Below are 25,983 nucleotides of genomic sequence, written 5' to 3'. Positions count from 1 at the left end.
CGCCCGCCGTCCTGGTGACTGTTGCTCCTGCTTTGCCTGCTGGGAACCAGTTCCGCCCCTGCTGAGGCTCCCGCCTTCTGTGGGAGGGTCACTGTCCCTCCCTGTGTGTGACCGTCGTCCGTGCTTTCCTGCTGTTTCTCTGTCCTTGGCTGGAGTCCGCATCTGCTTACGCTCGGTGGAAGGAACCGCAAGTTCATGTTTCCTAACTGTCACCGGCTTGGAGCTCCCCGGGGGCTGGGGGAGGGGGTACTCGGGAGTCGGTGGCGGTGGGGCGGGCCTCGGTAGGTGTTGGTTTCCCTGTGACATCCGGTGTGTGCTCTGTGGCACGAAGCCAGGGGTCTCCCGCTTTAGAGTTCCAGGATCCTCTGCTTGAAAACATGGTTTCCAGGTTATCAAGATTAGATAGAAAAATACATACAGAAACTCTAAATGGTCCACCTTGCTGCCCTGGAGTGGTTTGGAAATTGGGCAAGTGATCTTTTAGATTGGGTTTCTCACCTGTCTGAGTTTCTTCCAGCCAGCTGCCCAGTTACCAGGTGGCAGTTTCACGTGCAGTCTGGTCCAGGCCCGCGCGCGCAGGGGAGAAGGTGCGCACGCGTGCGGAGGCCCCGGCCTGTGGGTGGGCTCGCGGGCACCAGGGCCCTGTCCTGGCCTGTGACCCGTGGTGAGCTGGATGTCCAGCGGGACGTGCGTAGGAGCCTCGAGGCCCACTCCTGCCCCTGCTGGTCATGTCCTGGTTGGGACCCAGGCACGGGCAGGGTGTGTGGAGTGGCAGGGTTTCGTGCAGAGCGGTGTTTGTGCAAGCTGGAGTGAAGCCGTGTGGAGTCTGGATCTGGGCTGGAACCCGGCGGGGCTGGCCGCACCGAGGGGAGCGGCCGGCTGGAAAGGTGGCGTCGGGGCTCCGGTGCCGGCTCAGGGCGCCCTGCGTTGCTCTGGACGGGCTCCAGAGGGACCGAGCGCCAGAGTGAGCTCCGTGCAGGTGTGCGCCCGTCACCCAGGGGCTCCTGCCCACGTGGGCCAGCTGTGGGCCCGTGGCCTCCTGTGCAGGTGCGCCGGCTGCCCTGAGTGCCTCTTGTGCTGGGATTCTGCCCCCGGGGTGCGTCAGCAATGCCTAGCCGTGGTTTCGGTCGCCAGAACGGGCTGTGGGGGTGCCACTGGTGCATGGTGGGTAGAGGCCCGACTGCTGCTGACCCCCACGACCTCAGCATGGTCCTGCTGCAGGGAGCCATCGGCCCCAGTGTCTGCAGGGCCCAGGCCTCCGGGCGTGTCGTGATCTTGGGCACTTCGGTCACTGTCCTCACAGTTGAGGTCCTCAGGGTCCGCGAGGGTGCTCGGCTTACTGGGGCATCCCTCAGACAGACCTCTGCGCGGCTCGTGCTTCCTGGAGGCTGCGGTGACTCCCGGGCCCCTCCGAGCGGGGGCTCAGAAAGCCGTTCCACCACGGCTGCGCGGCTCGTGAGGGGCTGTGTTTGCATCCCCAGAACTGGCGCCAGGACATCCCCATCCGACCTGAGCCTCGTGGTGCTGTGCGGGCCGGGAGGGTGGCCGCCCCGAGTTAGGAGCTCGAGATGCGAGTTGGGTTATTTCCCCACAAAGGGTCCCGTCTTTCTCGGCCTTAGTGCGGGGCTGCTGCGTTGTCAGTTCCGTGCACGTGGAGCTCAAAGCAGAAGTCTGCCTTGCTCCCCAGACCCGGGACCAGATATCCCCTCCGGCCGGGGCTCCCTCTCCTGGCAGGGCTGTCCCCTGTCCTTGCTGGAGGGTCCCGGTCGTTTTCCTGGAGATGGAGCAGAAGAGGAGCGACCGGAACCAGAACGCAGACAGTTCTTGTGGTTGTGGGATGCCGGATTCAGGGATGCTCACCGCCCTCCTGGCCTCAGAGCCCACCCTGTGACTCCGGGACAGCCGACACCAGCACTACACGCGGGGCCCTGATCTGGCCTTGGGGCTGAAAAGCAGGGTCCGTGCAGGGATGGGGGCAGGCTGAGGTGGAGGAGGGTGAATGCAGAGGGGCCACGAGGCAGGGGAGTGACCCCCTCAGCTGCCTCCTGGCTGCTCCCCGGACTAACCCGCCACAGGTCCACCATGCACAGGTCCTCGGGCCACAGCAGCCCCAGGACCCGATGTGTTTTGGGGAAGCACGAGGCCATGGAGAGCATCCGCCTCCCCGGGAAGCCTGCTTCCCCATCTCGGTGTGCTCCCGCCGCAGTGCACGGTGGTCACCGTGGGGGAGAAGCACAGCCCGTGTGGGCGTCTGTGTGCCCGTGGCTGGTTTCTCAAACCGCCCAGCATCCGGCCAGCCTGGTGGGCTCGGGGCTGGCAGATGAGGGGCATGTGCCACTGACGAACACTGGATTAACAGAGGCAGCGACCTCAGACCTCCGCCCACGAGCCTGCGAACAGTCCGTCTGACCTCAGAGGCAGACTCTTCAGCTTGGGGTCCCCGAGCAGCCGTGGCGCTCGGGCTGCTCCCGGCTGCTGTGTCAGTCCTGGGAAGGACTTGGGGAGGAGCAGAGGCGCGACCGGCTAGGCTCCCCAGCCCACTGCTTGTCGCCCTGCCAGCTGCCTTTCAGGCCGGTGCGGGGGTCCTTGCCGAGGCCAGACTGCAGGCCCCTGTGCCCCCGTGGACCGCACAGAGCTGCCAGGCTGGCCTGACCCCGATAAAGCCCCCCACGCCCCACCACCATTTGGCCTCCCTCGCTGCCTCCGAGCTGCCAAGGAGGGAAGGCTGTCCATCCACTAACACGCCGGCTTCCCTGGCTCCCGCTTTGCCACCTGCCGGCTTGCAGCCCCTCCTCCTGGAGGCCTGTGCCCCGCCGCTGCGTCCCCACTCCCGCGGCTCCCCTTCCGCAGTCCTGGAGCTCCCACGCCCCTGCCCCATGGACACAGCTCACAGGGGGTGCTGGGACGCCCCGCTGACCGCTTGCACCGCTGCTTCAGGCTTTCGAGAGCGCTGTTCTGCTCTCCGACTTGCGGGACCGCCACCCGGAGTTTTGCATTCCCATTTGCATCCTGCCGACCACCATTAGCAACAATGTCCCGGGCACAGACGTGAGCCTGGGCTCGGACACGGGCCTCAATGTCGTGGTGGAGGTAAGAGGCCCCGTGGCTCCATCAGGCGGACCTGGGCAGGGGGTTTCTCTTCCGCTCTCGCGGGAGCAGAGGAGGAGCCCACCCGGGGCTGCAGAAGGCGCGAGCCGCAGTGAGGGTTCCTTCTGGGTTGCTCAGTGGGAGCTCGTGGCGTAGCTGGGAAGGGGCTGGTCCTCGAGCGCTTCGGGTGAGGTTTGTTCTTGCACACCCCAAAGCAGGATGCCCTAGTCTCTCGTGGGCTGTGCCCAGCAGGCTCACGCTCACGCTCGGGGACAGCCAGCCCGCCGTGGTGTGTGAGGAGGGCTCAGCGCAAGTCTGGAGGGCGTGCGTGCAGCGATTCGGGGCCTGGGAGTGGGAACACTCCAGGGGAGAGCAGGCACATCTGTGGCTTGGACGCTTGGACATGCCCTTGGTTGTGCAGGGGGAGGCTCTGCTCCTAGAAAGGGGCTCCTGTCCTTGGGGATCCAGCAGGCCCCGCCCTGGGGCACCGTCTGGTGTGTGGGTACCAGGTTATCGGTACCGTGGGGACGGGCTGCTCTGGGGCGTGGTCCCCCAACAGGAGGGGGCAGGTGGCCAGGGGAGGGCCATGTTCTTGACCTAATTCTCAGAACACCCCCGTCGTGGGGGCGAACCTCCCAGCAAGACTGTGTCCTCCGGTCCAGGTCCGGGGCTCTCGTCTTCACCCTGTTCTGAGCGCCTCCTTATGTTTTCACACGGTTTGTTTTAAGACACGTGTGACGAGACGTTAGCCGCGCTGGGACTGTAACCCCAGGTTTCGAGGCGAGTGGGACTGTAGCCCGGGACCGCTGGGAGAAGGTCTGGCTGCCGCGGCAGGGCGTCTGGGTTTGGGAGGGGACCCTCCCCCCGTGAAGGGGGCCAGTGTGGGGACGTCCACACTCCTGATTCCTCCCTGTCCCCCGACCTGTGCCCCCAGCGCGGGGTGGGGCTGCCTTCTGTACTGAAGCTTTGTCGGTGCTGGTTTTAGTGGCTGAAGGGGCCCGGCTGCTGGATTAGGAGCTGGTGTGTCCGGCGGCCACCGTCCCCCGGTCCTCTCTCCCGGGAGCAGGACAGAGGCTGCAGCTGGTGCCCGCAGTGGGCTGGCCAGGGAGAGGCTCGGATGTGCACTTAGACCTTATCTCGGGGCTGGGCCCGCAAACCAGGATCAGAGTGGTCGTCCGACAGGGCCAGGTGGGGGCGCTGTGGTCCTGGGAGCGCGCACGGGGTCTGCGCTGGTGAGGCCGCGGGAAGGCGGCGGACAGGAGTGTGCGCTGTGTCAGCTCTGAGCTTGTGTCCCGAGGCTGACCCGTGGCAGGCGTTTCCTTAGGAGGCCCACTGTGTGAGCGTCTGGAAGGCTCCTGAGGGCTCTGTCCAGGAGCCCTGTCCAGCTCGAGAGCTGCCCTCGCGGGGTGTCGGGTTTGCGGGTAGACGGAGGAGGAGCAGGACCCAGATGTCACAGGGAGCCTTTCAGAAGCAGCCCACCCACCAGACGGGGCCACGGCCCGCGAGGCCGCACGGGCAGCTCCAGCGAGCCGGCCCAGCCCCCTGGTGGGCATGTCAGGGTCCAGGGATGGTGAGCACAGCCGCAAGGGCCGGGGGCGCCGGGGACCGCAGTCTCTGTCCCCGTGTCCCAGCCCTGGCCGCCCCCACGGTGGTGGAATGACCTGTGTCCTCCTCTGTGGCCAGACGTGTGACCGCATCAAACAGTCGGCCAGCGGGACCAAGCGCCGCGTGTTCATCATCGAGACCATGGGGGGCTACTGCGGCTACCTGGCCAACATGGGGGGGCTCGCCGCCGGAGCCGATGCCGCCTACATTTTTGAGGAGCCGTTCGACATCCGAGACCTGCAGGTACGTCCCTGCCGCGGGGCCCCTGGGTGACACGGGCATCGGCGCTGCTGTGCGGTCGCACGCGTGGCAGTTGGCTCCGAGGGGAGCGTGACGGGCTGACAGGACACCGGATTCTACACGTGCCTTCGGGGACCCTCACTGGGTCGAGGGGCGTGAGCGGCGCCCAGCTGCTTGTGGGTGTCCGCGCGGGAGGGTCACGGGAGCACGTGCTCCCCGGAGCGCCGAGGCCTCCTGCCGCAAAGGCCGGGTGTGACGGCGGGGGGGGGGTGGGGGGTGCACGGGCCCAGCGCTTGCCGGGCTGGTGGCGCCAGGACGGCGGGCTTAAGGCACTAAGAACAAAATAGAACCTGCGTTCTGATTGCATGCTTCCTTTAGAGGTCTTTTAAAAAAAAAAATTAACAGAATGTATTTTTTAGAGCAGTTTCAGGGTGAGGACAGAGGTCCCCTGCACGCCTGCCCCACACCCAGCCACACTCCCGCCAAGGCGGGACCGTTGTCAGAACAGACCCCCCTCCCCCGACACCGACGTGTGACCCGCACCTGGGACCACAAGTGACATCAGGGTTCACCGGGGGAACCTAAGGTTGAGATGCACTTTCCGAATTGGCCAAGGTTCCCTCGGGCCCCAGCTTTATCGGGGGCGAGTGGCAAGTGCGGGGGAGTCGGGCTGCACACCCACCTTGGGGCAGGAGGAGGCAGGCACAGGACAAGGTCAGGCCTTAGGAAGACAGACACAACTCACATGGAAGTACCGATGAAACGCTTTGTGCTGCAGAAGTGAGCACAGGAACCTTAAAGTCTTTGTTTCTGGACCCCACGAATGAAGCAGAGACCCACTTGACGATTTCACTTGTTATCAGACTTAACCTGGGCATTTCTTCACACCGTGGATCTGACCATCTGTCCTTCAGAAGCCACCAGAAGGCAGGGCTCGGTGTGCACACGTCTCCGCCGCAGCACACGGGCAGCCACTGTGAGCACAGATTTGCTCACACACACACACTTCCTTCCCGTACACGTTTTCTGTGCTCAGGATCCAGAATCCCTTTCTGTACAAACTTTGTACACAAGTGCAAGGCGAGAAAAGCTTCTCCAGGCCCCCAGATCCTGCTCAGGCAGTCAGGAGATTATGCACAGATTCAGGTGTGCTAGTTTGTCCTCCGAGGGGGAAGACATCCTCAGGCACAGGAGCAAGGGGCGCTGGTACATGCACGTTTGGTACACAGAGCACGTGCATTCGCGATTGAAGAGGGAAAGCTTTTTATTCCGCCCCTGCGTGCTGCAGGGACGCTGGGTCCCCGGACACCGTCTGTGCCCAGCTGAGCAGCTGCCCTCCGGGCCGAGTGTGCTGCCTGCCCGCAGGTGCTGGTCTCTGCTCCACTGGCACCCCGGGCCGGTCCTCGCCGTGCAGCCGTGCTCTCCCGCGCCCCCTGCTGCGTGCGTCCCTGGGGTCGTGTGGTGGCAGGTGCCAGGCTAACTGAACGCTCTTTCCTAGTCCAACGTGGAGCACCTGACGGAGAAAATGAAGACCACCATTCAGAGGGGACTCGTGCTCAGGTACGGACACTTGTCCTCAGTCACTGAGCCCCCGCTCCCCAGAGGACCTGGCCTCGGGGTTGAAGCACTCCGGGGAGGTCGTTGCTCACCACTGGAGACATGCAGGAGGGGCGGTTACCTGCTGACTTCAGAACCACACGCATTCGTGCAACTAAAGGGCACATCTGAAAATGCACTTTTGCTGTGTAGTTCTCTTTTTTGTCTTCCCCTAAGGTGTCACCAAATCATTTCTTTAAGCCACTGGCATTTCTTTTCTTTTTAAATTAATTTTTAAATTGTTTTATAAACTTAAAATGTATTTTTATCCCCAGGGGTACAGGTCTGTGAATCGCCAGGTTTACACACTTCACAGCACTCCTCATGGCACACACCCTCCCCAGTGTCCATAACCCCACCCCCCTCTCCCTCCCCGCCTCCCCCTGGGCACCCTCAGTTTGTTTTGTGACGTTAAGAGTCTCTTAATGGTTTGTCTCCCTCCCGATCCCATCTCTTGTTTCATTTATTTTTTTCCTACCCCCCAAAACCCCCATGTTGCATCACCACTTCCTCATACCAGGGAGATCATGTGATAGTTGTCTTTCTCCGCTTGACTTATTTCGCTAAGCATGATACGCTCTAGTTCCATCCACGTTGTCGCAAATGGCAAGATTTCGTTTCTTTTGATGGCTGCATAGTATTCCATTGTGTGTGTGTGTGTGTGTGTGTGTGTGTGTGTGTGTGTGTGTGTCATCTTTATCCATTCATCTGTTGATGGACATCTCAGTTCTTTCCATAGTTTGGCTATTGTGGACATTGTTGCTATAAACATTCGGGTGGCCACTGGCATTTCTACAAGAGGATGCGTGCAGGGTGGGACGGGCACGGGGCCGGCTGCACGCCCCACCGGCGCCCTGAGCCCGCGTGTCCCCTTGCCGCAGGAACGAGAGCTGCAGCGAGAACTACACCACGGACTTCATCTACCAGCTGTACTCCGAGGAGGGCAAGGGCGTGTTCGACTGCAGGAAGAACGTGCTGGGCCACATGCAGCAGGTGGGCCCGGGGCCTGCACGGTGTGAAGCGGGCCGCTGCCCAGGAGGCTCGGTGTGGACGGATGCCTTAGCTGTGATGGGGGAGAAAATGTGTGTTCAGGAGAGATTTCAGACATCTTGGCATTTACTTCACGTTACGGTTCCTCCAGCTGTAGAAATTCTGCGCAGGGGTAGATGGCAGACCTCCGGTGTTCTGGTGACCCAGTACTTCATTCACTGTTGGCTCTTGGTGACTATTTACACGTCAGACACATGGTGCTTGAGGTCTGCACAGAATCAGAGCGGTCTGGAAGGAACTCGGGGTGGGCGTTGGAGGAGGTGGGCATGGGGTAAGGGCTGCAGTCGCCAGATGACATGCCTGTCCTGGTCCCAACACTACTCCCCCTCCCCCCACCATCTTAGGGTCTTAACTTACGCACTCGTCCATTCCAGAGGGCCCGTGGGTCCCCTGCTTACGTGACGAAACAGTGTGCGTGTATTTTTGTGAAAGCTAGCCCTCGGGGTTGGTCAGAACCTTAATGGAAACTGGGACCTGCTCCCTACCCCAAAACAAGACATCCCAACAGGAGATCTGAAAAGAGCGAAGCCGGGAGCTGCGCAGCCCCGTGCGGGGTGGGGGGGAGCGCGGGGAAGCTGGCCTGGGGGCCGGAGCTCCGGCCGCAGGTCCCAGCTACCTACAAGCAGGTAAAAACATGCAAGAACAGAAACACAGACCCCTGAGCCCACTTGGAGGGTGTGACCTCGTCAGAGTAGGAGGTGAACTGCGTAAGCCCTCGCACCTTTCAGTGCATTTTGAAAAGCAGCCAGGCCACCGTCGCTGTGTCCGTAACCGCGCCTGTACCTCCTACCGTCCGCAGGGTGGGGCGCCTTCGCCGTTCGATAGAAACTTCGGGACCAAAATCTCCGCCAGGGCCATGCAATGGATCAGCACGAAACTGAAGGAGGCTCCGGGCAAAGGTAGGCGCCACGGCTGGGCCGGCCGGTGCTCCAGGGGCAGCTGCCTGCTGCTCTGCACGTGCTCGGCCTCGAGCCGCACGGGGCCTCGCTCTGCAGGTGCTCTGGGACCTTCAAGGCTGTCGTTGGCCGTGATTCCTCAAAGGCAGGGCTTGGCTCCTCTGTGGAGGTGGGGGGCGCTCAGGTGCCCTAGCGCCATGCTCCTTGCAGTAAGGAAGCCTCCCATACACGGGGCTCCCCCGGCAGGACCCTAGGTGTGACTTGCCCTTATGTTTGGCCACACAGCACGCTCTCAACTGGCCTTGACTTAGGACACCGAGGACTTAGGGACTCTTCATGACCCTCCTTTTCAGAGAAAACTGGGAACTGGCAGGTGTCTGGACGGTTTGCTCCTCCCGAATCTAGCACATATGTTCTCTCTGGCACACTGCCCTCCCTCCCCACCAGACCTCAGAACTGCAGAATCATTCTGCTTTCCGTGGTCCTGCCACCTCGGGGACACCTTCGCAGGCTCCTGTGGTTTACGGGGATGGAGGGCGGCAGCGTGCATTTCCCTTTGCTGGGGCGTTGGTCTCTGATGCACACCCGGCGGGTGTTCCTGACCCCTGGCCTGCATCCCGGTATCCCCAACCACAGGGTCACCCATGGGGTGTGCGGTCTCCTTCCTCCTGCCCAGGTGACACGTGACCCGTCCCTGGCGGGCTGTCACTGTGATGTGGGCAGTTTCCTGTGGCTTTGAGGTGAAGTCTCCTACGCGAGGAGGGAGGTCAGCTTCCCTCATGCTTCCTCAGGGTCCCGCTGGTTCTGTGTGCTTTTCCGGTGTTTTGCCTACTTTCCTGTTGCTTAGTGATATTTCCCTTATTGACACATAGTTTTCGCTTTTATATCACTGTATAGATTTCAAAATGTTTCGGTGACTTTACAGAAACTTGTTCTACTCTATGTTCTAGAAAATTGTATTTCATATTCTGCCCAGGCCATGTTGCAGACAGGGCTGTCCTGTGGGGCTTGTCGTTTTGTGCAAGCATCGCTCCTCGGTCTTTAGGTAGACCGTCTGCCTTCTCCTTGACGGTTTAAGCTCGTCGCTGAAAAGTTTTTACATTTCCTTCTTTGGTCTACTAGATGGGAAGTGTGAGGCCTGACTTCACGCGGGCACTCCCTCACGTGCGTCATCTCCAATCTCCGCCAGAGACCGGGTAGCTGGGACGCTGGCCGGATGGTCTCTGGGTTAGCGGGGGTGCGGTCTGGCATTCAGTTAGTGGTCCTCACTGATACGCCAGCTTTCTAGACGATTTCCTTTTTTTTAATTCAAGATTTTATTTATTTGACAGACAGAGATCACATGTAGGCAGAGAGGCAGGCAGAGAGAGAGAGGGAAGCAGGCTCCCCGCCAAGCAGAGAGCCTGATGCGGGGCTCGATCCCAGGATCCTGAGATCATGACCTGAGCCGAAGGCAGAGGCTTAACCCATGAGCCACCCAGGCGCCCCTATCGATGATTTCTGATAGCGGGAAAATTGAGGCCCCACTACCCTGGACGTCTTTTGGTTTCCACTCTCCTTGGCTCTTTGTGCTGTCACGGAAATGGAATCAGACCGTTACAGTCCACCAAAAACTGGTGGATGTTTTGAGGGAATTATATTTAGTCAGTAAATTATATGGTGGAGGATCTGAGATTTTAAAAATATTTTCTAGTTCATGAACACTATCTCCATATACTTAGGCCTTTCTTTATCTCTTGTGAAGGTATAAAGATCTTGCAGTATCTTTTGTAAATTTATTCCTGACTTGATATTTTAAAAAATGTTACTGTAAATGGTATTTTTCTTAAATTTTTTAAAGATTTTATTTATTTGTCAGAGTGAGCACAGGCAGACAGACTGGCAGGCAGAGGCAGAGGGGGAAGCAGGCTCCCACTGAGCAAGGAGCCCGATGTGGGACTCGATCCCAGGACGCTGGGATCATGACCTGAGCTGAAGGCAGCCGCTTAACCAACTCAGCCACCCAGGCGTCCCTGTAAATGGTATTTTTTTTAATGTACTGTTGGCATACAGAAATACAACTTTTGTAAAGTTTGCGATCCACAACTTTCTACGCATTCTGAATTCTAGTAATTCTTTGCCAGTCTGTTCCGTTTTTCGCATCCACGGAGACAGGACCATCTGGATACCTTTTAACGTTTTCCTTGCAGCTTGTAGGGGTGTGTGTGTGTGTCGCTCTAGGGCAATCCTGAAGAGCGGGAGTGAGGAGAGCTCCTGTGCAGGCCGCGGCCCTGATGGGAACGGGGAATGCGCTCGGTGCCCTTGAGCACGATCGTTAAGTGTCTGACAGGGCTTGCTGCAGCTCACGAGTGCCGTGGGTCGGCCGTCGTGGTGCTGGGCCGCCTGCACCTCTGACCGCGAGCGCGTGTTCTGCGTTTGCTCTGCCATCTTAGAAAGCCGTTTCGTAAGTCATAGTGGCATAAAGAAGCGGTTTATACAGAAGTTCCTGAGCATCCCCAGGCCTCCCCAGGTCACTCAGGACACACGCGTTGCTAAGGGACGCAGGAAATCACTCAGGGTAAAGCCCGGACTCGCACAGGCGCAGCCCGGGTGGCTGGATGTGTGGATGCCGCGGGCAGTTCCCGGGGAAGGCGCTGGGTGGCGCCACTTCCGAGGTTCGTGCTTTTCGCTTTTTGTAGAAGCGAAAATCCTCTTTGGGTGTCCTGTCCGCGCAGAGAGGTCCCAGTGCAGGTCTTGGGACAAAGCGGGGTACCTGTATGCGCCTTCACACAGACGGAAGCGCACGTGACCTGTTGGCCCCGAGGAGCTGGTATGAGGCCGGCCTTGCTCCCTGCGGTGGCTCCCCGCCCGGGTACGGGCTCCTGCACGGTCTCCTGTGATGGCCTCCTGCTCTGGCGACTTCCCGACGCGTCCTGTCCCTGTCGGGTGCGGGGCACGAGCTCGCTCTGGCTTTGCACAAAGTCTAGGAGTGGGGGGGTAGGGTTCCCCGTGGATACCATCGAGCCTCCTGCTGGCCTTGTGGGCAGAGCTGACTGCAGTTCCCCAAGTTAACAGAAAGAGCAGAGCTGCTCTGCGATCCGGTTTGTAGGTTCTGCCTCTAGAACACTCTGCACGTGGCGCTTCCACCCGTTACTGCGGACACCGGGCCTCAGCCGCGTTTTCCGGAGCGGCCTGACCAGATCTGTGTCTGTCAGTTTGATTTCCGGACTTTGAGACCAAAGACTTTGAGACCAGACTTTGATTTCCAGACAAGGAGACCAATAGAGCCAACGTAATTTTAGTCTCCAGTGAAGAGACTCTGGCTCTGGTTCCATTTCTACTTTGGGATCTTTTCCCACGTCACCAAGGATGCGGCTCTCCGGACCTTGCGGCCTCCCCGTCTGTGCACTCCCGCGCCTGGGCTCCCGCGGCCGGCTCCGTGCAGCCGGCTCTTCCCGGGGGGGAGGCCGGTGCGGCCACCGCTGTTCACCGAGCCCCTGCCTCGCCACGAGAAGCGCGCGTCCTCCCTTAGCTCGGGGGGCGAAGCGCTCGTGTGTGTCCCCGGCCCCTCTCGGGGTGTGTGCGGCGTGAGGGGCTGCACGGTGACCCAGGCGCCGCCTCGTCTCTGCCCTCCCTGCTCCAGGCCTGCGGGGCCCGGCGGACCGGAGCCAGCAGCCCCGAGAAAGCAGGGTCCTGCAGCTGTCACCTGGGCTCGTTCCCTACCTCCCCCGCAGACCCCAGAGCGCCCGGGGCGCCTTGCCTCCTGCCAGGCCATCCGAGTTCACCTCTGCCTCCCAGGAACCTGCTCCCCGCTGCCGGCAAACCTCCTTTCCGCCCTCACCTCTCCTCCTGTCCTTAACGTGCCTGAGAATTGGTTCTGACATCGCTTTTTCTCTTTTACAGGAAAAAGGTTTACGAGTGAGGATTCCATTTGCGTGCTGGGAATAAGCAAAAGAAACCTTCTTTTCCAACCTGTGACACAGCTGAGGAAGGACACCGACTTCGAGTGAGTAAATCAGCCCTTGCGGGTCCACACGTCCGGGCCGGGCGAGGTGTGCAGGACAGGGCGGAGGGACGCCGCCGCTGCTAGACTGAGGGGCCCTAACCTGCCCTCACAACTCAGAAAACACAAGCCTTTGAGAAACGGGGCACATTGCTAGAAGTCTACAGAACAGGTTCATGCCACTTAGGAAGACCTCCAGCCCCGACCCCATGACGCCCATTGCCCGGGGCCAGGCTGCCCTGACGACCCCTTCCTGCCGTCTGCAGGCACAGGATCCCCAAGGAGCAGTGGTGGCTGAAGCTGCGGCCGCTCATGAAGATCCTGGCCAAGTACAAGGCCAGCTACGAGGTGTCCGAGTCCAACCAGCTGGAGCCCGTGCACCCCCGAGGCCACGAGGAGCCCGCTGCCATCTAGACGCTGCTGGACCTGGACCCGGACCCGGACCCAGACCCGCCCCGCCCGGCTAGCAAGCACTGCTTTGGACTTCATTTCCCACCCGTTTTTTGTAACACTTAAGTTATTTATCGGCCCTTCGATGCGAGTATTGTTGACGCGAATACCTACTCACAGAGCCCCCGTCCTGGGTCCTCCCCACGGGATCCTGAGACTCCAGCACGAGCTGTCTGCTGCGCCTCGTACTCCTGTCCTGCTTGCGAGCGTGTGTAGCCAGTAGAATTAAACATCAGCTCAAACTCCAACTGTGGTGCTCTGTCTCTGCGGGGAGGGGTTCACGTCCTCAGGCTCCGCGGGCCGCCGTGAAGTGTTCTTTCTGCGTCCGTGAACCAGGCCCGGTGCAAGGACAGAGGCTCTGCTCTGATCCACAGAGTGTGACTTGGCAAGTGTGCGGAGATGGCCCTGGACCGGGACCCCAGGACCCCAGGTGAGGTGACCCAACTCCTCCTAAAGCGATGCCAGGTGTAGAATGACAAACCGGGCGTGAGGGCTAACAGGGTGCGTGTGCACACCCGTGGTTCCCCGCATGGTGTCCGCTGGGAGGGGGCCAGCCAGGAGCCCGGGGACAGCCCGGCTTCGCCGAGGAAGGGCGCTCGCTCACCTGCGCCGGTGCTCAGTGAGCGGCGTTTCTGCCTCTTCTGTCGTCTGAGAGGTCCGAGAGCTGGAGGGCCCCCACCAAGTCTGGTCAGGAGCTGGGGCGGCGCGGCCAAGGAAGAACCAGTGCGGACTGTGCTTTCTGTGGGAGATACGGAGGGTGGCAGACGCTCCAACCCGTAAAGCCCATGGGAGAAGCTTAATGCGCTTTTAATCCGCCAGGCCGCCCATCTGTTCCAGACTGTTCCACGGGTCTGTGGTGCAGCCACACTGGTTCCACAAATCAAGGGCCCTCGGGGGCCTTTGTTCACTTATTTTTTAATAAAGGCCTTGAGAACTACTCTAGCAAGATGTCACTTAAAATAATGACTAAAGCACAGGTAGGTCAGGTCAGAGTGGTCTTTTATTTCCAAGTTTTTAAATAAATGCTCCAGAATTAAGATAAATGGCACTTATGTCAACTTTAGTTATAGTCTGTGTGACTCTAGCATTTAATATGTGATTATTTCAAGTTCTTCGTGGTCGTCTCTTCCGAGACAGAGCAGCTTGGGCTGACCGGCCACGTAAGAGCCAGGCATGAGCCAAATGTGGGGCAAACAGTAAGGTTTCTCTCCTTTCAGACGAAACCCGCCCAGGCTTCATGCTGAGGAGCCCCACGCCTGTAGGTTCCTCTGAGCAGTCAGACTCCCGGGCGGTCAGAACTACTCGCCGGTCACCCACGACGGGTCCTTAGCGATTTCCGTGTTCTCTGGTCCCAGCAGAGCCAACCCGTGCATGCTCTTCCCAGTGTCAAGGTACCTGGAAAGTAGGCGGGGGATCCGTCAGGGCTGCTTCCCACAGGAGGAGCCTGCGGTGGCCGCGGGAGGGCTCTCGACACCCGGCCCCGGGTACGTACTTGTTGCTCACATTGATGAGATCCTCACGGCGGACGGCGAAGAGCTGCTCCCGGTGCACCTGCTTCATCTCGTCCGAAAGGCCGCACAGGAAGTGGTCCAGCCCTGACCGTGAACACAGTAACTCAGGGCAGTGGCCTGGGGCATGGACCCTGTTCTAAGGGCACCCGCGGGACACACTTCCACTGGAGGTCACACTGTTGACCTCCACATGCCCACCAAGCCTCTCCCCTCGGGCTGGAGGCCAAGTCCGGGGGCCTCGGATGGCTCAAGCTCTGGGATGACAGGATGCCACCCTCCGCGAGTGGCCCACACCGAGAAGCGGCAGCTTTGGGGGACGTCTGTGCACCACAGGGGCGGACGGGCGAGGGGAACCATGGCGACACCTCCTATCGGGTGCACTGCGTGGTTTACTGCACATACCTCTGTCCGAAGGAGCCACGGGGGCGTCCACGGCGGAGAAAACGGAAAGCTTTGCTTCGTCAATGTCTTGCTCTGTGAACCTCCCAGCCTTAGCCCAGTCCATGGCCTTCGAGAAAGACCGCAGCGTCTCTGCGGAACGTGGATCCCTAGGAGACCCAAGAGACACATGCTGGCCTGCTCTACCACCAGATCGTTAAACACCCCTCTCTGATGTCGCGGAGAGAGATCAGGTGCACAGGGAAGACGACTCACGTACACGCTTCCTTAAGACACACCCGGGACAGACGAACACCCCACACTCCCCCCAAAGGGGCCAGAGAGCTTGGACGCCCTTGCTCCCGGCTCTGCGCAGCAGCACGTCCTGGCAGCAGACACCGAGGGGTCACAGCGGCCCTGCTGTCCTCCGCAAGGGCAGCTCCCGTGGGCGTGCATACGTCCTCCAAGTGTCCCGGCACGCGGCGAGGCGCAGGCAGGGAGAGACTGCATTGGGGGCAGCATCCTGCCCCCAGTGCATCATCCTGCCCGCAGGGTATTCTGAATTCCCGAATTCCTAAATTCCCTACGTCCTCGGAAACTTTCTAACCAAGAGGGGAGAGAAGAGTCAGGGGCCGTGACCACGAAGCGCCCAGCACCCACGCCGGACCTCTGGGCTGGAAGCGAGCCCAGAAAGCTCTCGACTTGTTGCCTCTAACTTAATTAAGCCAAAGTTGCCCGTTAGGCACTGCCACTCCTGGCACGGACAACCGAGGACGTTGCTGGGTGTGCACCAAAGAAGCGAGAAACAAGGGCAAACTCTTCTTCAGAGGCTGATCCCCAGGCGTAGGACAGCGGCCCGGGAGCTTAGCGGAGCTGGGGGATGGCGCGCACTCACCGGTACGAGTACAGCGTGAACACGCCGTCGCGGCTGAGTCTGGCGCCGCCACCATAAGCACCGCCCTTCTCTCGAATTTCCGTGTGCAGGAATTTGGCAGTCATCAAACGTGCAAGGATCTTAAGGCTGAAATGAATGATTAAAAAAACACAAGTTAAAAACCGTAGGCCCGGCAGGGAAGTACCCCATGTGATGTACTCGTATTCACTGTCCTGGATTAGATGAAAACAAGACACAGCAGGAAACACCAGAGTCTCCCCTTTCCTGATGGAGGAGGACAACTACAAGGACGAAAACATGAGATGAATTTTCAAACCAGGGCTGTGGGGAGAGGTGGTGAGGGACAGGAAGGTCCCTCAGACACGTCCAGCTCCCCGGGGCCACAGCACACACGGACACTGACAATCCGACCGAGGGAACATGTTACAAATTTACTGCGCAGGCAAATGTGCAAACCGTCCCTTCTTCAAGTTCCCCGCTGGTGTGCGTGCGTCTCTAAACCCAGGAAGCTCTCAAACGGATTTCCGTAGAGGCCCTCCCTGAGAACATACTGCAACAGACCGAGCCGAGTCCGACACTCACAACGGAAGTGCAGTTACAGCAGATGCCCCGGAAGAGAAACGGAATGTTCTACCAAATACCTTCACAGGACAGGAGGGTCCTACTGGCCCCCCACTGACTGGTCTAAGTCCAGACGCTAACTAGAGAAGCAAACAGGTGTCCCCGGAAGATGGGGGAGGGGGAGCTGCTCATAGGATGGGTTCACGGTGCCAGACCTGTGCAGACAGGCTCCCCTCGCCAGCAGGGCCTGGGAGGCTTACCCACCCCAGCTGTGAACATGCTGTACTACACAAGGAGCATAAGGTTATTGCTGGAGAATTATAAAATACAAAGAAAGGGGGGAAAGAAATCGGTACTACCCAGGGTAATTCTCATAACCTGATTGTGCTTTAAGTCTGTTTAATACAGTACATATCTCTGGTCTGTGGGGCTCAGCGTAGAGAACACGTTTGTTTCCCAGAAACATGGAAACAAACTGGCCACCCAGCTGGACGCCATCCCATGATTCTATTTCCCTCGTGGAAACGCACTTCCCCCCGAGCCCAGCACCAGCCGTAGGTGCCAGGGCCCTGTGTACGCACCAGCGATCTCTGCCCTCCCCTGGCCCTGTACCTGGCGTGGTCTGGGTCTGCGTAGGGGGCGGTCCTGATGCATTCGCCCACATAGTTCACTGGGAACGGGAGCAGGAAGTGCGTCTTCATCTGGCATGGCTTGAAGGTGGGATCCTGAGGAGGACAGGCAGGCCGTGCTATCTCCCCCCGCCACCCCCTGCCACGTGCTCACGGCTAAGGGCAAGGCACTGGCAATCATGCCGGTCAGGTCGGTCCACACGAGCGGTTGCTTTACCAAAAAACATTCAAACCCTAACTCAGGGCTTCAAAATGTAGTTCCTCAATTAGAGAGATTTCCTCCTACATGGTTTCCATCCATAAGTGACTGACCTCACCTTTGCGTTTTCCCTCAGAAATATGTTAAATCAACATTGTCTGATGAACCAAACCAAAACCCGTCACCACTAAAGCCAAGCAGGGAGAAGGGCACAGGAGGTCCTGCGGACAGTGACCCCGCCAGCGCCGCAGCCTGCTGTGCCTGCGGGAAGGCGGACAGCGCGAGGGGGACCCAGGCAACACAAGGGCCCCAGAGAGGCCCAGGGCCTGCTGCACCCCTGCAGGGGAGAAGCCCCCATGGCACCAGCCACCACATCCCAGACAGGGCAAAGATGGGAAGCTGCTCTTCCTCAGGGGACAGGGGCTGTGTCCACTCACTGTGATCAGCTTCCTTATGACCTGGGGGCCGCTAACGTGGGCGCGCCCACTGGATCCGCTGGGTGCAGGTTTCTGAAAATAAAACGTTCGCAACATGAGAAAAATCCCAAATACACCTTACACAGCTAAGGAGTCGTCTAGAAAACTCACGGCCAAATACAAGTGCTGGGGCAAAGACGCTTACGTGTTTCCAGCAACCCTGTTTGAAACAAGTGGGATTTCCGTGCGGATTTCCAGACGGTGAGGGAGAAGCAGTAGCAGGCCACCTTGCCAGGGGCTCTGCTCACTGGGAAGACAGGCCTGGTCTGTCCGACAGGGTCACAGGCACATGAACGTCATGGAGAAGAGAGCAGGAATAGTCTCTCTGCCCCATCTATGGACTGCCCACCTCCACGAGAATGTTCTGGCCCAGTCTGGTAAGCTCCATGAAACCCGCTCTGTGCAGTCACGGAACCAGGCAGCCCGTACTAGGTGCGACCTAGAGAACGGCTGTGCGCTGGGGTGTTCCGGTCCCGGCTTTCCTGGGTCAGTTTTGTCCTGTTCTCATGCTAGCATAGTGGATCTCAATCCGGCCTTTCCTCCCCGGCAGGAGAGTGTTCAGTGCCGAGATTGCAGTGACGACAAGGGAAACGGGATGGAAGGGTGTGGATTCATTTCTGACCTGGCTGAACTAACACTAGGCAAAAGCTACTGCCCCCTGCCAGGCTCTGGTTCCTCACGTGCCATGGGGGCATCAGGGGTATTGGACCCACAGGGACCTATGTCCGCGGCCCTCACCTCAACCACGTACGGGCACACCGGCTTCCGTTCCGGTTTACTCTGACCGAGGTTTCTAATGAACTTTTCTACTGCTTTTTCTGCCAGAGGCATCTGCTGAGGCGTAGCGTTCAGAGAGCACCTGTGCAAAACACCACAAATGTGGAGGAAACCCTTAGAGAAATGAAAGTTTTACTAATTTGATATTCTGCATGAATAATACAAAGAAGGGACTACTACACCCATTTTGATTCAAATCATGTTCAAAAGAATTAAAAACAAATGGTAGCAAACAATACAGCCGTCTCCATAGCACTTTCAAGTTCCCAGAAAGGCTTGGGCCGTGGGTCCGGGCCGGAGCCAGGGCCCGACCTTCGGGATGCCAGGAGCGCACTTCTGACGCTCGGCCCCAATGGAAACACAGAACACAATCTGACAACCGTGCCTGCGACTTACGTTATCTGAAGGCAGAAAAACCTACATTATTGTCTAGAAGACAAATCAACGATTTGAAGGTGTGAACTGGTCGTTCAAGTGGAGTTCAGGTTGCCAAAGAATTCTGTGCTCTCCAGAACACGCCTGCCACAGTCACAAACGCCGCCGTCACGTGCAGGCTACTTGACGGTGCAGACTGCTGCAGAGTGCTGACGGTGTGGGGTCTCTTTTTCTGACACTGCCCTCACTCCTGAATTTCGTCTAATTAATAGCAAGTACCATCGTATCAATGCGAACTACATTCCAGGCACTACACCAACTGCTTTAGAAGCTTGTTTATTCCTGGCATAAGTCTATGCAACAGTGTTTTATGGAGAAGGAAACAGAGGGTCCGAGTGGTTTCGTTGCCCAGGATACCATGGTGCAGAGCGGGTGGCGGCCCGGGCAGTGAAAGCCAATGCTGCCATCCCAGAGGGTCGCGGATTCCTGAAAACCAGCCCGGGAAGATGGTGGAGGTCTCGACAAGGCACTACAGGTAATCTAAACCTGTGTCCTTATTGGTGAGACCCGAGAATGCGCCATCCGTCACTGACCGTTCCGTTCACACTGATGGTGTCAGATGTCCTCCCCTATCCTCATGGAACTGTTCTCATGAGAGCATTTTTACTCTGTTCTTAAGCAAGCTAACCTGACCTGTCTTGCAACTTACTTCTGGAACCAACATAACTGGACATGTGTAAGAAATGAACTTAGCAGGTCTAGGATTAAATTAGCCTGCTTGCTTTCCCACCTTCCATGTTTATTAAACTTTTTTTCCCATAAAAAATAACTTCTGGAAAAAAAGAAAGGACTTCTTGATGACAAGAACATCTGAGGACTAGAATGAATTCTATGACCTGCGCCAAATGCTCTCTCTGAACTAAAGTGTGTGCAACGACAGCTTCAAGTGAGAAGACCGTAAAAACCACACCGAGGGACACGGGAAGCAAGAGGTGACGTGCGTGCAGAAACAGCCCGGGGCATGCGGCGGGCGGGTACCTCATGTTGTCACGGTGCAGCACGTGTTCCTGGACCTGTGGGAGCTTTCTCAGCACCGGTCGGACGTCTGTCATTTCCGCGATCCTCTTCATCAGCCTCACCTGAGCCAGAGAAACCGAGATCTAGAGACGGACCTGCAGGCAGAGGGTGACCACAGGCGCGCCTTCCCGGTCTGGAAACCAGACAGCCTGGACTCGGGAATCCGGCCGGGCGGGGTGTGGGATGCGGCTGCCTGGCCCGGGATGGGTGGGCTGGGAGGGTGGGAGAGACTCTTTCCCCATCGGTGGGGTCAGGGTTAGCTTTCTGAGATAGAAACAGTCTGTCACCAACTCTGGAAGACGCAGCTTGTCACCTGATCCATCCCACTGAAGGTCTCCTGCAGGTCCCCCACGGGCGTCAGGGTCCTGCTCGCCCTAAGGGACGCATAGAGATGGCCCGAGTCGGGGACCCCGTTGGCGAGCTCCTGAGCGGACATCTTCACCAGCACCCTGAAGCGCTCCTCTTCCTCAAAGCACGGGCTGTGGGAAAAGAAAACCATCCTCAGTTCTGGAGACCGACCCACGCCCTTTTCAATACTCGGGAGAATGAGACCCAAGTCGCCAGATAATGTAGATACGCTCAGGGTCACAAGCAAACCAAGCTCAGAATCCAACCGCTCTCAGGCGCGCCCTCGGACCAGCCCCAGGACGAGGGCCCTACGAGCGGTTACCTGCTGAATATTTCACTCCAGAGATGCATCATGTCGGGCAGGTTCCTCTCGAGGCAGAAAGATGAAAAAAGCACACCCTGAGTCATGAAAGAAACAAAAGAAAAAAATTATTCCAGAGGGAAAAGGTGTGGAGAGGTGCTCCGGAGCGCCCAGGATGCGGAAGCACCGCACTACCTGCTCGTAGGTGTCCAGATGCGTCTCGTCGGGCAGCACGTGGGGAGACGCGGCCATCCCCCCCGTTTTCAGCTCCATCAGCTGCGCCAGCTCCCTGTAGTCCAGGAGGCCGCAGCCCAGCCTGTCAAAAGCAAAGGAGGGTTCCCCAGCTGCCGGCGCGGTCTCAGCGCAAACCCGGTCACCGCGAGCTGCCGCAGCCTCCAACCCCGCAACGACACTACGGAGCGCGGCCGTGCAACGCTCCAGGCAGACGCCGACACGTTGGGGAGGTCACCGAGCGGTGCCCCGGCTGTGCACGCAGAGGCGGCCGCTGCCCGGTGCGAACGACGGAACACCGCGCTCTGCTCCTGCGGGCCCAAGCCTGCCGGGCCTCCTAGTGCCCCTGGGCTTGCCTCTGCTCTAAAAGGTCCTGGCACAGAGGGCGTCTGCCCAAACATTCACGCTCCCAAAGGAGATCTTTTAGAGCTTTTACAAAAAGCAGAAGTCATCTCAGGTGGGTGATGCTTTTCCAAGACACATCCTGTTCCCAGTGTAACTCAGGTCACAGCGATGCTCATGAGGTCGCCCTGAAACGGCTGTGCTGCAGAAGGGCCAGCAAGGGGAGCCCCGGAGGGCAGAGAACGTGGAAAAGGTCCAAGCGGTCTTCCCCTGACGCCTGCCAGGGTGCGCAGGACCCATCCTCTGGCTCCTCACTGGGAAGGCTATGCGCGTGGCCTAGGGGGCGGCCGGCCTACTCCCTAAGAGGCTCCTTCCTGTCACTGTCCCCTTGCCATCCCCTTCACCGTCCCAGCACACAGAAAGGGAAACCTCAGCGCTCTGCCTGCCACTCAGCCCGGCACCCTCGGCCACCGACACTCAGCAGAGGAACGGCGAGCTGCGGCCATGTTCTCACATCAACCTGGACACCAGCTTTGCAGAAGTAACGTGGGGTTTCAGTTAGCTCAGAGCAGGGCACACGACACGGCCTCTCAAGATGCCTACGTGTCAGAGTCAATTACTTATCTTTTCTGATGAGAAACCAGCATTGTCACAATTTCATAAGAAACTAAGATACTGAGATAGTTTTATCTGTATCACCTTATACTCTAGGCTTTAAGTCCTACATTTTAAAACGAAAATATGGCTTTTATAGGAAAAATTCTCAACAAATAGCTTATAAATTTTACTTATACATTTAAATAACAACACGATGGGTTTTTAAAATTAAAATATGGTAAAAAATGATTGTTGATGCACTAAAACAACTATATATACAGAAAAACGCAGGGCCAAAATATGCAAAGATGCCCTGATCCCAAAATATGTGTCTGTTTTTTTTTTCTTTTTAAAGATTTTATTTATTTATTTGACAGACAGAGATCACAAGTAGGCAGACAGGCGGGGGTGGGGGGGTGGGGAGAAGCAGGCTCACGCTGCGCAGAGAGCCCGATGCGGGGCTCAATCCCAGGACCCAGAGATCACGACCCGAGCCGAAGGCAGGGGCTTTACCCCAGTGAGCCGCCCCCGGCGCCCTGCGTCCCACTTACTTGGTGAGCACCCTGCAGAAGAGCGGGACGTAGGGCCTGACCTCCTCGGGGAGGGTGTGGAGGCTGACGAACGCCCGGAAGTACACCAGGCCGTTGGTGGGCTGCGCGCAGATCTGCACAGGGGTCTGGCCGGCTGCGGAAGCACAAGGCAGCTCTTTTCTGAATCATGAAACCATCGTTTACGGTTTTTAAAATGCTGCTGCTTTTCAAGAGTGTTTAAACATTACATCAGCAAAGACTACCCATCGATGGTGAACACTGAAACAACCTTCAGTACTACAATAACCCATGCCTTCAGGAGGGCGGGAACAGGAGCAGCATTCTCTGGGCTCTGAGGCTGCCCTGGTGCTTGAGCTGGCAGAGCCCGCCTCTCCCCATCTCTACACCTCCTCCATGCAGCCCTCCCTGCTGTCACAGGACTGAGAACTCCCACCTGCGACACCCCACGCTCCTCTCTCACCCATCTCAAACCCCCCCCCAGATCTCATGATGGCCCAGGATCCCAAGTCCCTCGGGGGCACATGCTGCGCGCTCCGGTCCTCCCAGCACCAGCGCGGCGCCGCACACCGGCAGAGGGAGCGGGCACGGACGCCCAACCTGTCACTCGCCCTCACTCGCTCTCTTCGTCAACACTCAACGAGCCTCACTGTTAAACCAAGGCTGGGGGAGACTAACACACCAGCTGGACGCTAAGCCTACTTTCCCGAGGCCTCGTCAGAGACGAAGACCTCATCCGTGCGTGTGTCCCCACGCACCAGCCCTGGTGAACGAAGGAGCCTGAGGAAGGGGAAGCGAGACGGCCCTGGAGTGTGGCGGGTGGTCTGGACTCCCGGGGCACAGCTTGCCCGGCGGTTGCACTCAGATGAGGCCCCACCAGAGCCGGATCCTCCCGCGACCTTGGGAGCAGGGCAGCACAGTGTCCTGGGAGCGCCCTGCCGAGGAAGCGCCGAGGTCTCTGGGCAGGGAGGTCCTTGGTCCCAGCATGGGAAACCCACCCGCACGCCATGGGGGTAGTGAGCCCACGAAGAGGGCGGCAAGACGCTGCCCAGAAGACACTCCCACGCGGCGCCCTCTCCTACAGACACACCTGCCAGGGCCACCTCCAGCTCCGTGAGCGGCACGGTGGGCTCGATGTCCGACACCTTCAGGGCTGGCAGACAGGAGGCGTCCTGCGGCTGGCTCTGCTGGGTCTGTAACTCTAAGCCTAGAGACAAGTCGGGTGGTGAGCGTGAGGACACCCCAGCCGCGGAGAGGTGCGCCTCTGCCACCGAACCTGCTCGCAACAGCGCCAGGGGACCAGCGTGGGCGGCCAGCCCAGGCGCGCCCACCGTGGTTTCGCAGCCCCGCGGTCCCCAGCAAGCCCTTCCGGAGCCCGGAAGCCTGCTCTCTCCTCTTCACGCCATGGAAGAACGACTTTGCTAGGTTGGAGGGGGGTAGTTGGCTCAAGTAGTTTCCCCTCCGCCCCGCACTTTATACAGAGCCCACTGTTTTCAGGGTTTTCAACACAACATGGACTGAAGGTTAGTGACTTTCCCACTTCTCTATTCTTCCTTCATCCGCACTAAGCTCAGCTCCATGCTTGTGTCATCACGTAAATTTCCCAAATCCTAGAAATGCTCAAGCACAGCTTTTCTGGGCCGGGGCCCTCACCCATCTGGTAAGAAGAGGGAAGAGACGCCTCCTTCCTGGAGTCACAGAACCACCCAGCCCATCCGGGAGGGAACCCCAAATGTTCAGCCCTTGTGCCCGACGACCGCACTGAACGGTGGCCGAGGGATGACGCCAGTTGAGAGTTCCCTCAAACAAACGGATGGCAGCTTCATTCCCCATGGCAGTCTGAGGAGCTGGGCTGAACTCGCCTCCCTCCTCCCTGAGGTCCCCAGCACCTGTCCCCTTAGGGAACCTTCAGGGCAGCCCTGCACCGGCACAGGGACTGCTGCTGGCCATCTTCCCTCCGTACCCACCCCCCGGCGGGGTGGTGGGGGTGGCCCACAGCACTAGTTCTGGGAGGCACAAGGAGTGGGCTCTCTGCGAATTTCCATAGACTCCCCAGGCCCGCCCTCAACTATTGGCTGCCCTCTGCCCCTGGACAGCTCCTGGGTCTGTGTGCGGGATCCGAGAAGCCTGCCTCCTGCCTCTCCCCGCATCCAGTTCCAAGAGCAGCTCCAGGGTCCACCCCCCTCCTCTGCAGTCCCCTGACCTTGACCCCTGCCGCTGCTCTCCCTATACCCCCGGGTCAGCAGGGCAATCTCTAGCACCTTCTCCTCCGCCAGGTAACAAGCTCCCAGTGGCAGGGGCTAGAACCCTTTGCAACAGCACCGGGCCAGTTACACGGCAATAGCCCAAATTGGAGGCTTGTTTAAAGTTCTTCGTAAATTGACTTCCAATTGCCACTGCTTTCACTGGTGGTTAGCTACAGATTCACAGACTGCTCCCAGAAGTCCACAGCTGAGACTGACCTGAAATACCCCTGAAATGCGCCAGCACTGTCTCCTACCTAAGGGAACTCTGTGGTGATCTGCAAAATAAACACACGTTGATGTAACACGGGTCTCCATCCACTCACATGTGAGTGTGGACCAGAGCACGTGGGTTTTCTTAGAACCACACACACCTTCATGGCCAGGCCAAGAATCTGACAACCCAGGGAATGTACAATCTGTTGCTTAGGCCTGGAATTACATTCTGTGCTATAAAGGGCTTTATCAGAAATGGAAAACACACGGGACTACATCAAACTAAAAGCTTCTGCACAGCAAAGGGAACCATCAACAAAATGAAAGGCAATCTACAGAATGGGAGAAGGTCCTGGCAGGCCACATCTGATAAGCGGCTGATATCTGAATATACAAACGGACCTATATAATAACTAAAGACCAAGAAAAAGCCCAAATACTCTGATTAAAAATGGGCATAGGACTTGAATAGTCATTTTCCTAGAGAAGACATGCAGAGGGCCAACAGGAATATGAAAAAGTGCCCCACGTCACTCATCAAGAGGGAAATGCAAATCAAAACCATGATGAGATGTCACGTCACACCCATCGGAACAGCATAAATCAAAAAGACAAGAAATAGTGTTGAAGGATGCAGAGAATGGGGAACCTCGTGCACTCTGGTGGGAATGCAAACTGGTGCAGCTGCTCTGGGAAACAGTAAGGAGGATCCTCCAGTAACAATCATACACAGAACTACTACATGACCCAGCAATTCTGCCCCTGGGTATTTATTCAAAGAAAACAAAAACTCTAACTTGCAAAGGTGTCTGTGCCTCCATGTTCATTATGGAGTTGCCCACAGAAGCCAAGACGTGGGAACACCCTAAGTGTCCATTGATGGTCAAAGACTTGGTACACACACAATGGGTTATTATTCAGCCACAGAAAAGGAATGAAATCTTGCCATTTATGGCAATACAGAGGGCATTAAGCCAAGTGCAATGACTCAGATGGAGAAAGACAAACACCATACAATGTCATGCATATGTGGCACCCAAAAAACCAAACACCAGGCTCATAGACAAGAACAACAGATTGGTGCCTGCCAGAGGCTGGTGGCTGGGGTGGGAGGAATGGGTGGGGGTCAAAAGGTATAAACTTATGTAAGTCATGGGACGCAAAGCACAACATTGGTGACTCCGGGTAATAGTGCCGTGCTGCATATGAGAGAGTAGAACTCATGAGTTCCAGCACTAGGAAAATAAACTGTGGCTGGTGACAGAGGTCAGCGTGGTCCGTTGTGATCACTGCACTCAGCGCAAACTGTCCACTCGTGGTGCTACACACCTGAAGCTCACATAATGCACCACTGACACCTCTACCTGCTGACT

General features: G+C 58.1%; 2 protein-coding genes across 4 annotated transcripts in view; one reads left to right on the top strand and one right to left on the bottom strand.

Moving 5' to 3' along the window:
- LOC122892586 (phosphofructokinase, platelet) overlaps window positions 1-13,154 on the top strand; it is a 51,203-nt gene extending 38,049 nt beyond the window's left edge. Inside the window, exons 17-23 of one of the 2 annotated variants that reach the window (XM_044229268.1) lie at window positions 2,938-3,090; window positions 4,771-4,935; window positions 6,431-6,492; window positions 7,410-7,521; window positions 8,378-8,477; window positions 12,357-12,459; window positions 12,723-13,154. In XM_044229268.1, the coding sequence (XP_044085203.1) occupies window positions 2,938-3,090; window positions 4,771-4,935; window positions 6,431-6,492; window positions 7,410-7,521; window positions 8,378-8,477; window positions 12,357-12,459; window positions 12,723-12,870 (843 nt within the window). In that variant the 3' untranslated portion in view covers window positions 12,871-13,154. The remainder of the gene's footprint in view (window positions 1-2,937; window positions 3,091-4,770; window positions 4,936-6,430; window positions 6,493-7,409; window positions 7,522-8,377; window positions 8,478-12,356; window positions 12,460-12,722) is intronic. The other variant, XM_044229267.1, reaches the window with a different exon arrangement.
- A 734-nt stretch (window positions 13,155-13,888) lies between these two features.
- The window catches only part of PITRM1 (pitrilysin metallopeptidase 1), a 37,795-nt gene continuing 25,700 nt past the window's right edge, over window positions 13,889-25,983 (bottom strand). For both annotated transcript variants that reach the window (XM_044229265.1, XM_044229266.1), the window contains exons 15-27: window positions 23,242-23,358; window positions 22,155-22,287; window positions 20,629-20,749; window positions 20,455-20,531; window positions 20,098-20,263; window positions 19,746-19,846; window positions 18,294-18,414; window positions 17,517-17,588; window positions 16,864-16,976; window positions 15,691-15,816; window positions 14,820-14,965; window positions 14,399-14,501; window positions 13,889-14,301 (exon numbers count right to left, since the gene is read on the bottom strand). In XM_044229265.1, coding sequence (XP_044085200.1) covers window positions 14,205-14,301; window positions 14,399-14,501; window positions 14,820-14,965; window positions 15,691-15,816; window positions 16,864-16,976; window positions 17,517-17,588; window positions 18,294-18,414; window positions 19,746-19,846; window positions 20,098-20,263; window positions 20,455-20,531; window positions 20,629-20,749; window positions 22,155-22,287; window positions 23,242-23,358 — 1,493 coding nt within the window. In that variant the 3' untranslated portion in view covers window positions 13,889-14,204. The remainder of the gene's footprint in view (window positions 14,302-14,398; window positions 14,502-14,819; window positions 14,966-15,690; window positions 15,817-16,863; window positions 16,977-17,516; window positions 17,589-18,293; window positions 18,415-19,745; window positions 19,847-20,097; window positions 20,264-20,454; window positions 20,532-20,628; window positions 20,750-22,154; window positions 22,288-23,241; window positions 23,359-25,983) is intronic.

Source organism: Neovison vison, chromosome 12 (assembly GCF_020171115.1).
Source record: "Neovison vison isolate M4711 chromosome 12, ASM_NN_V1, whole genome shotgun sequence".
Taxonomy (NCBI): domain Eukaryota; kingdom Metazoa; phylum Chordata; class Mammalia; order Carnivora; family Mustelidae; genus Neogale; species Neogale vison.
The sequence above is the reverse complement of the archived record's forward strand: the minus strand, read 5'-3'. Positions and strand labels throughout refer to the sequence as shown.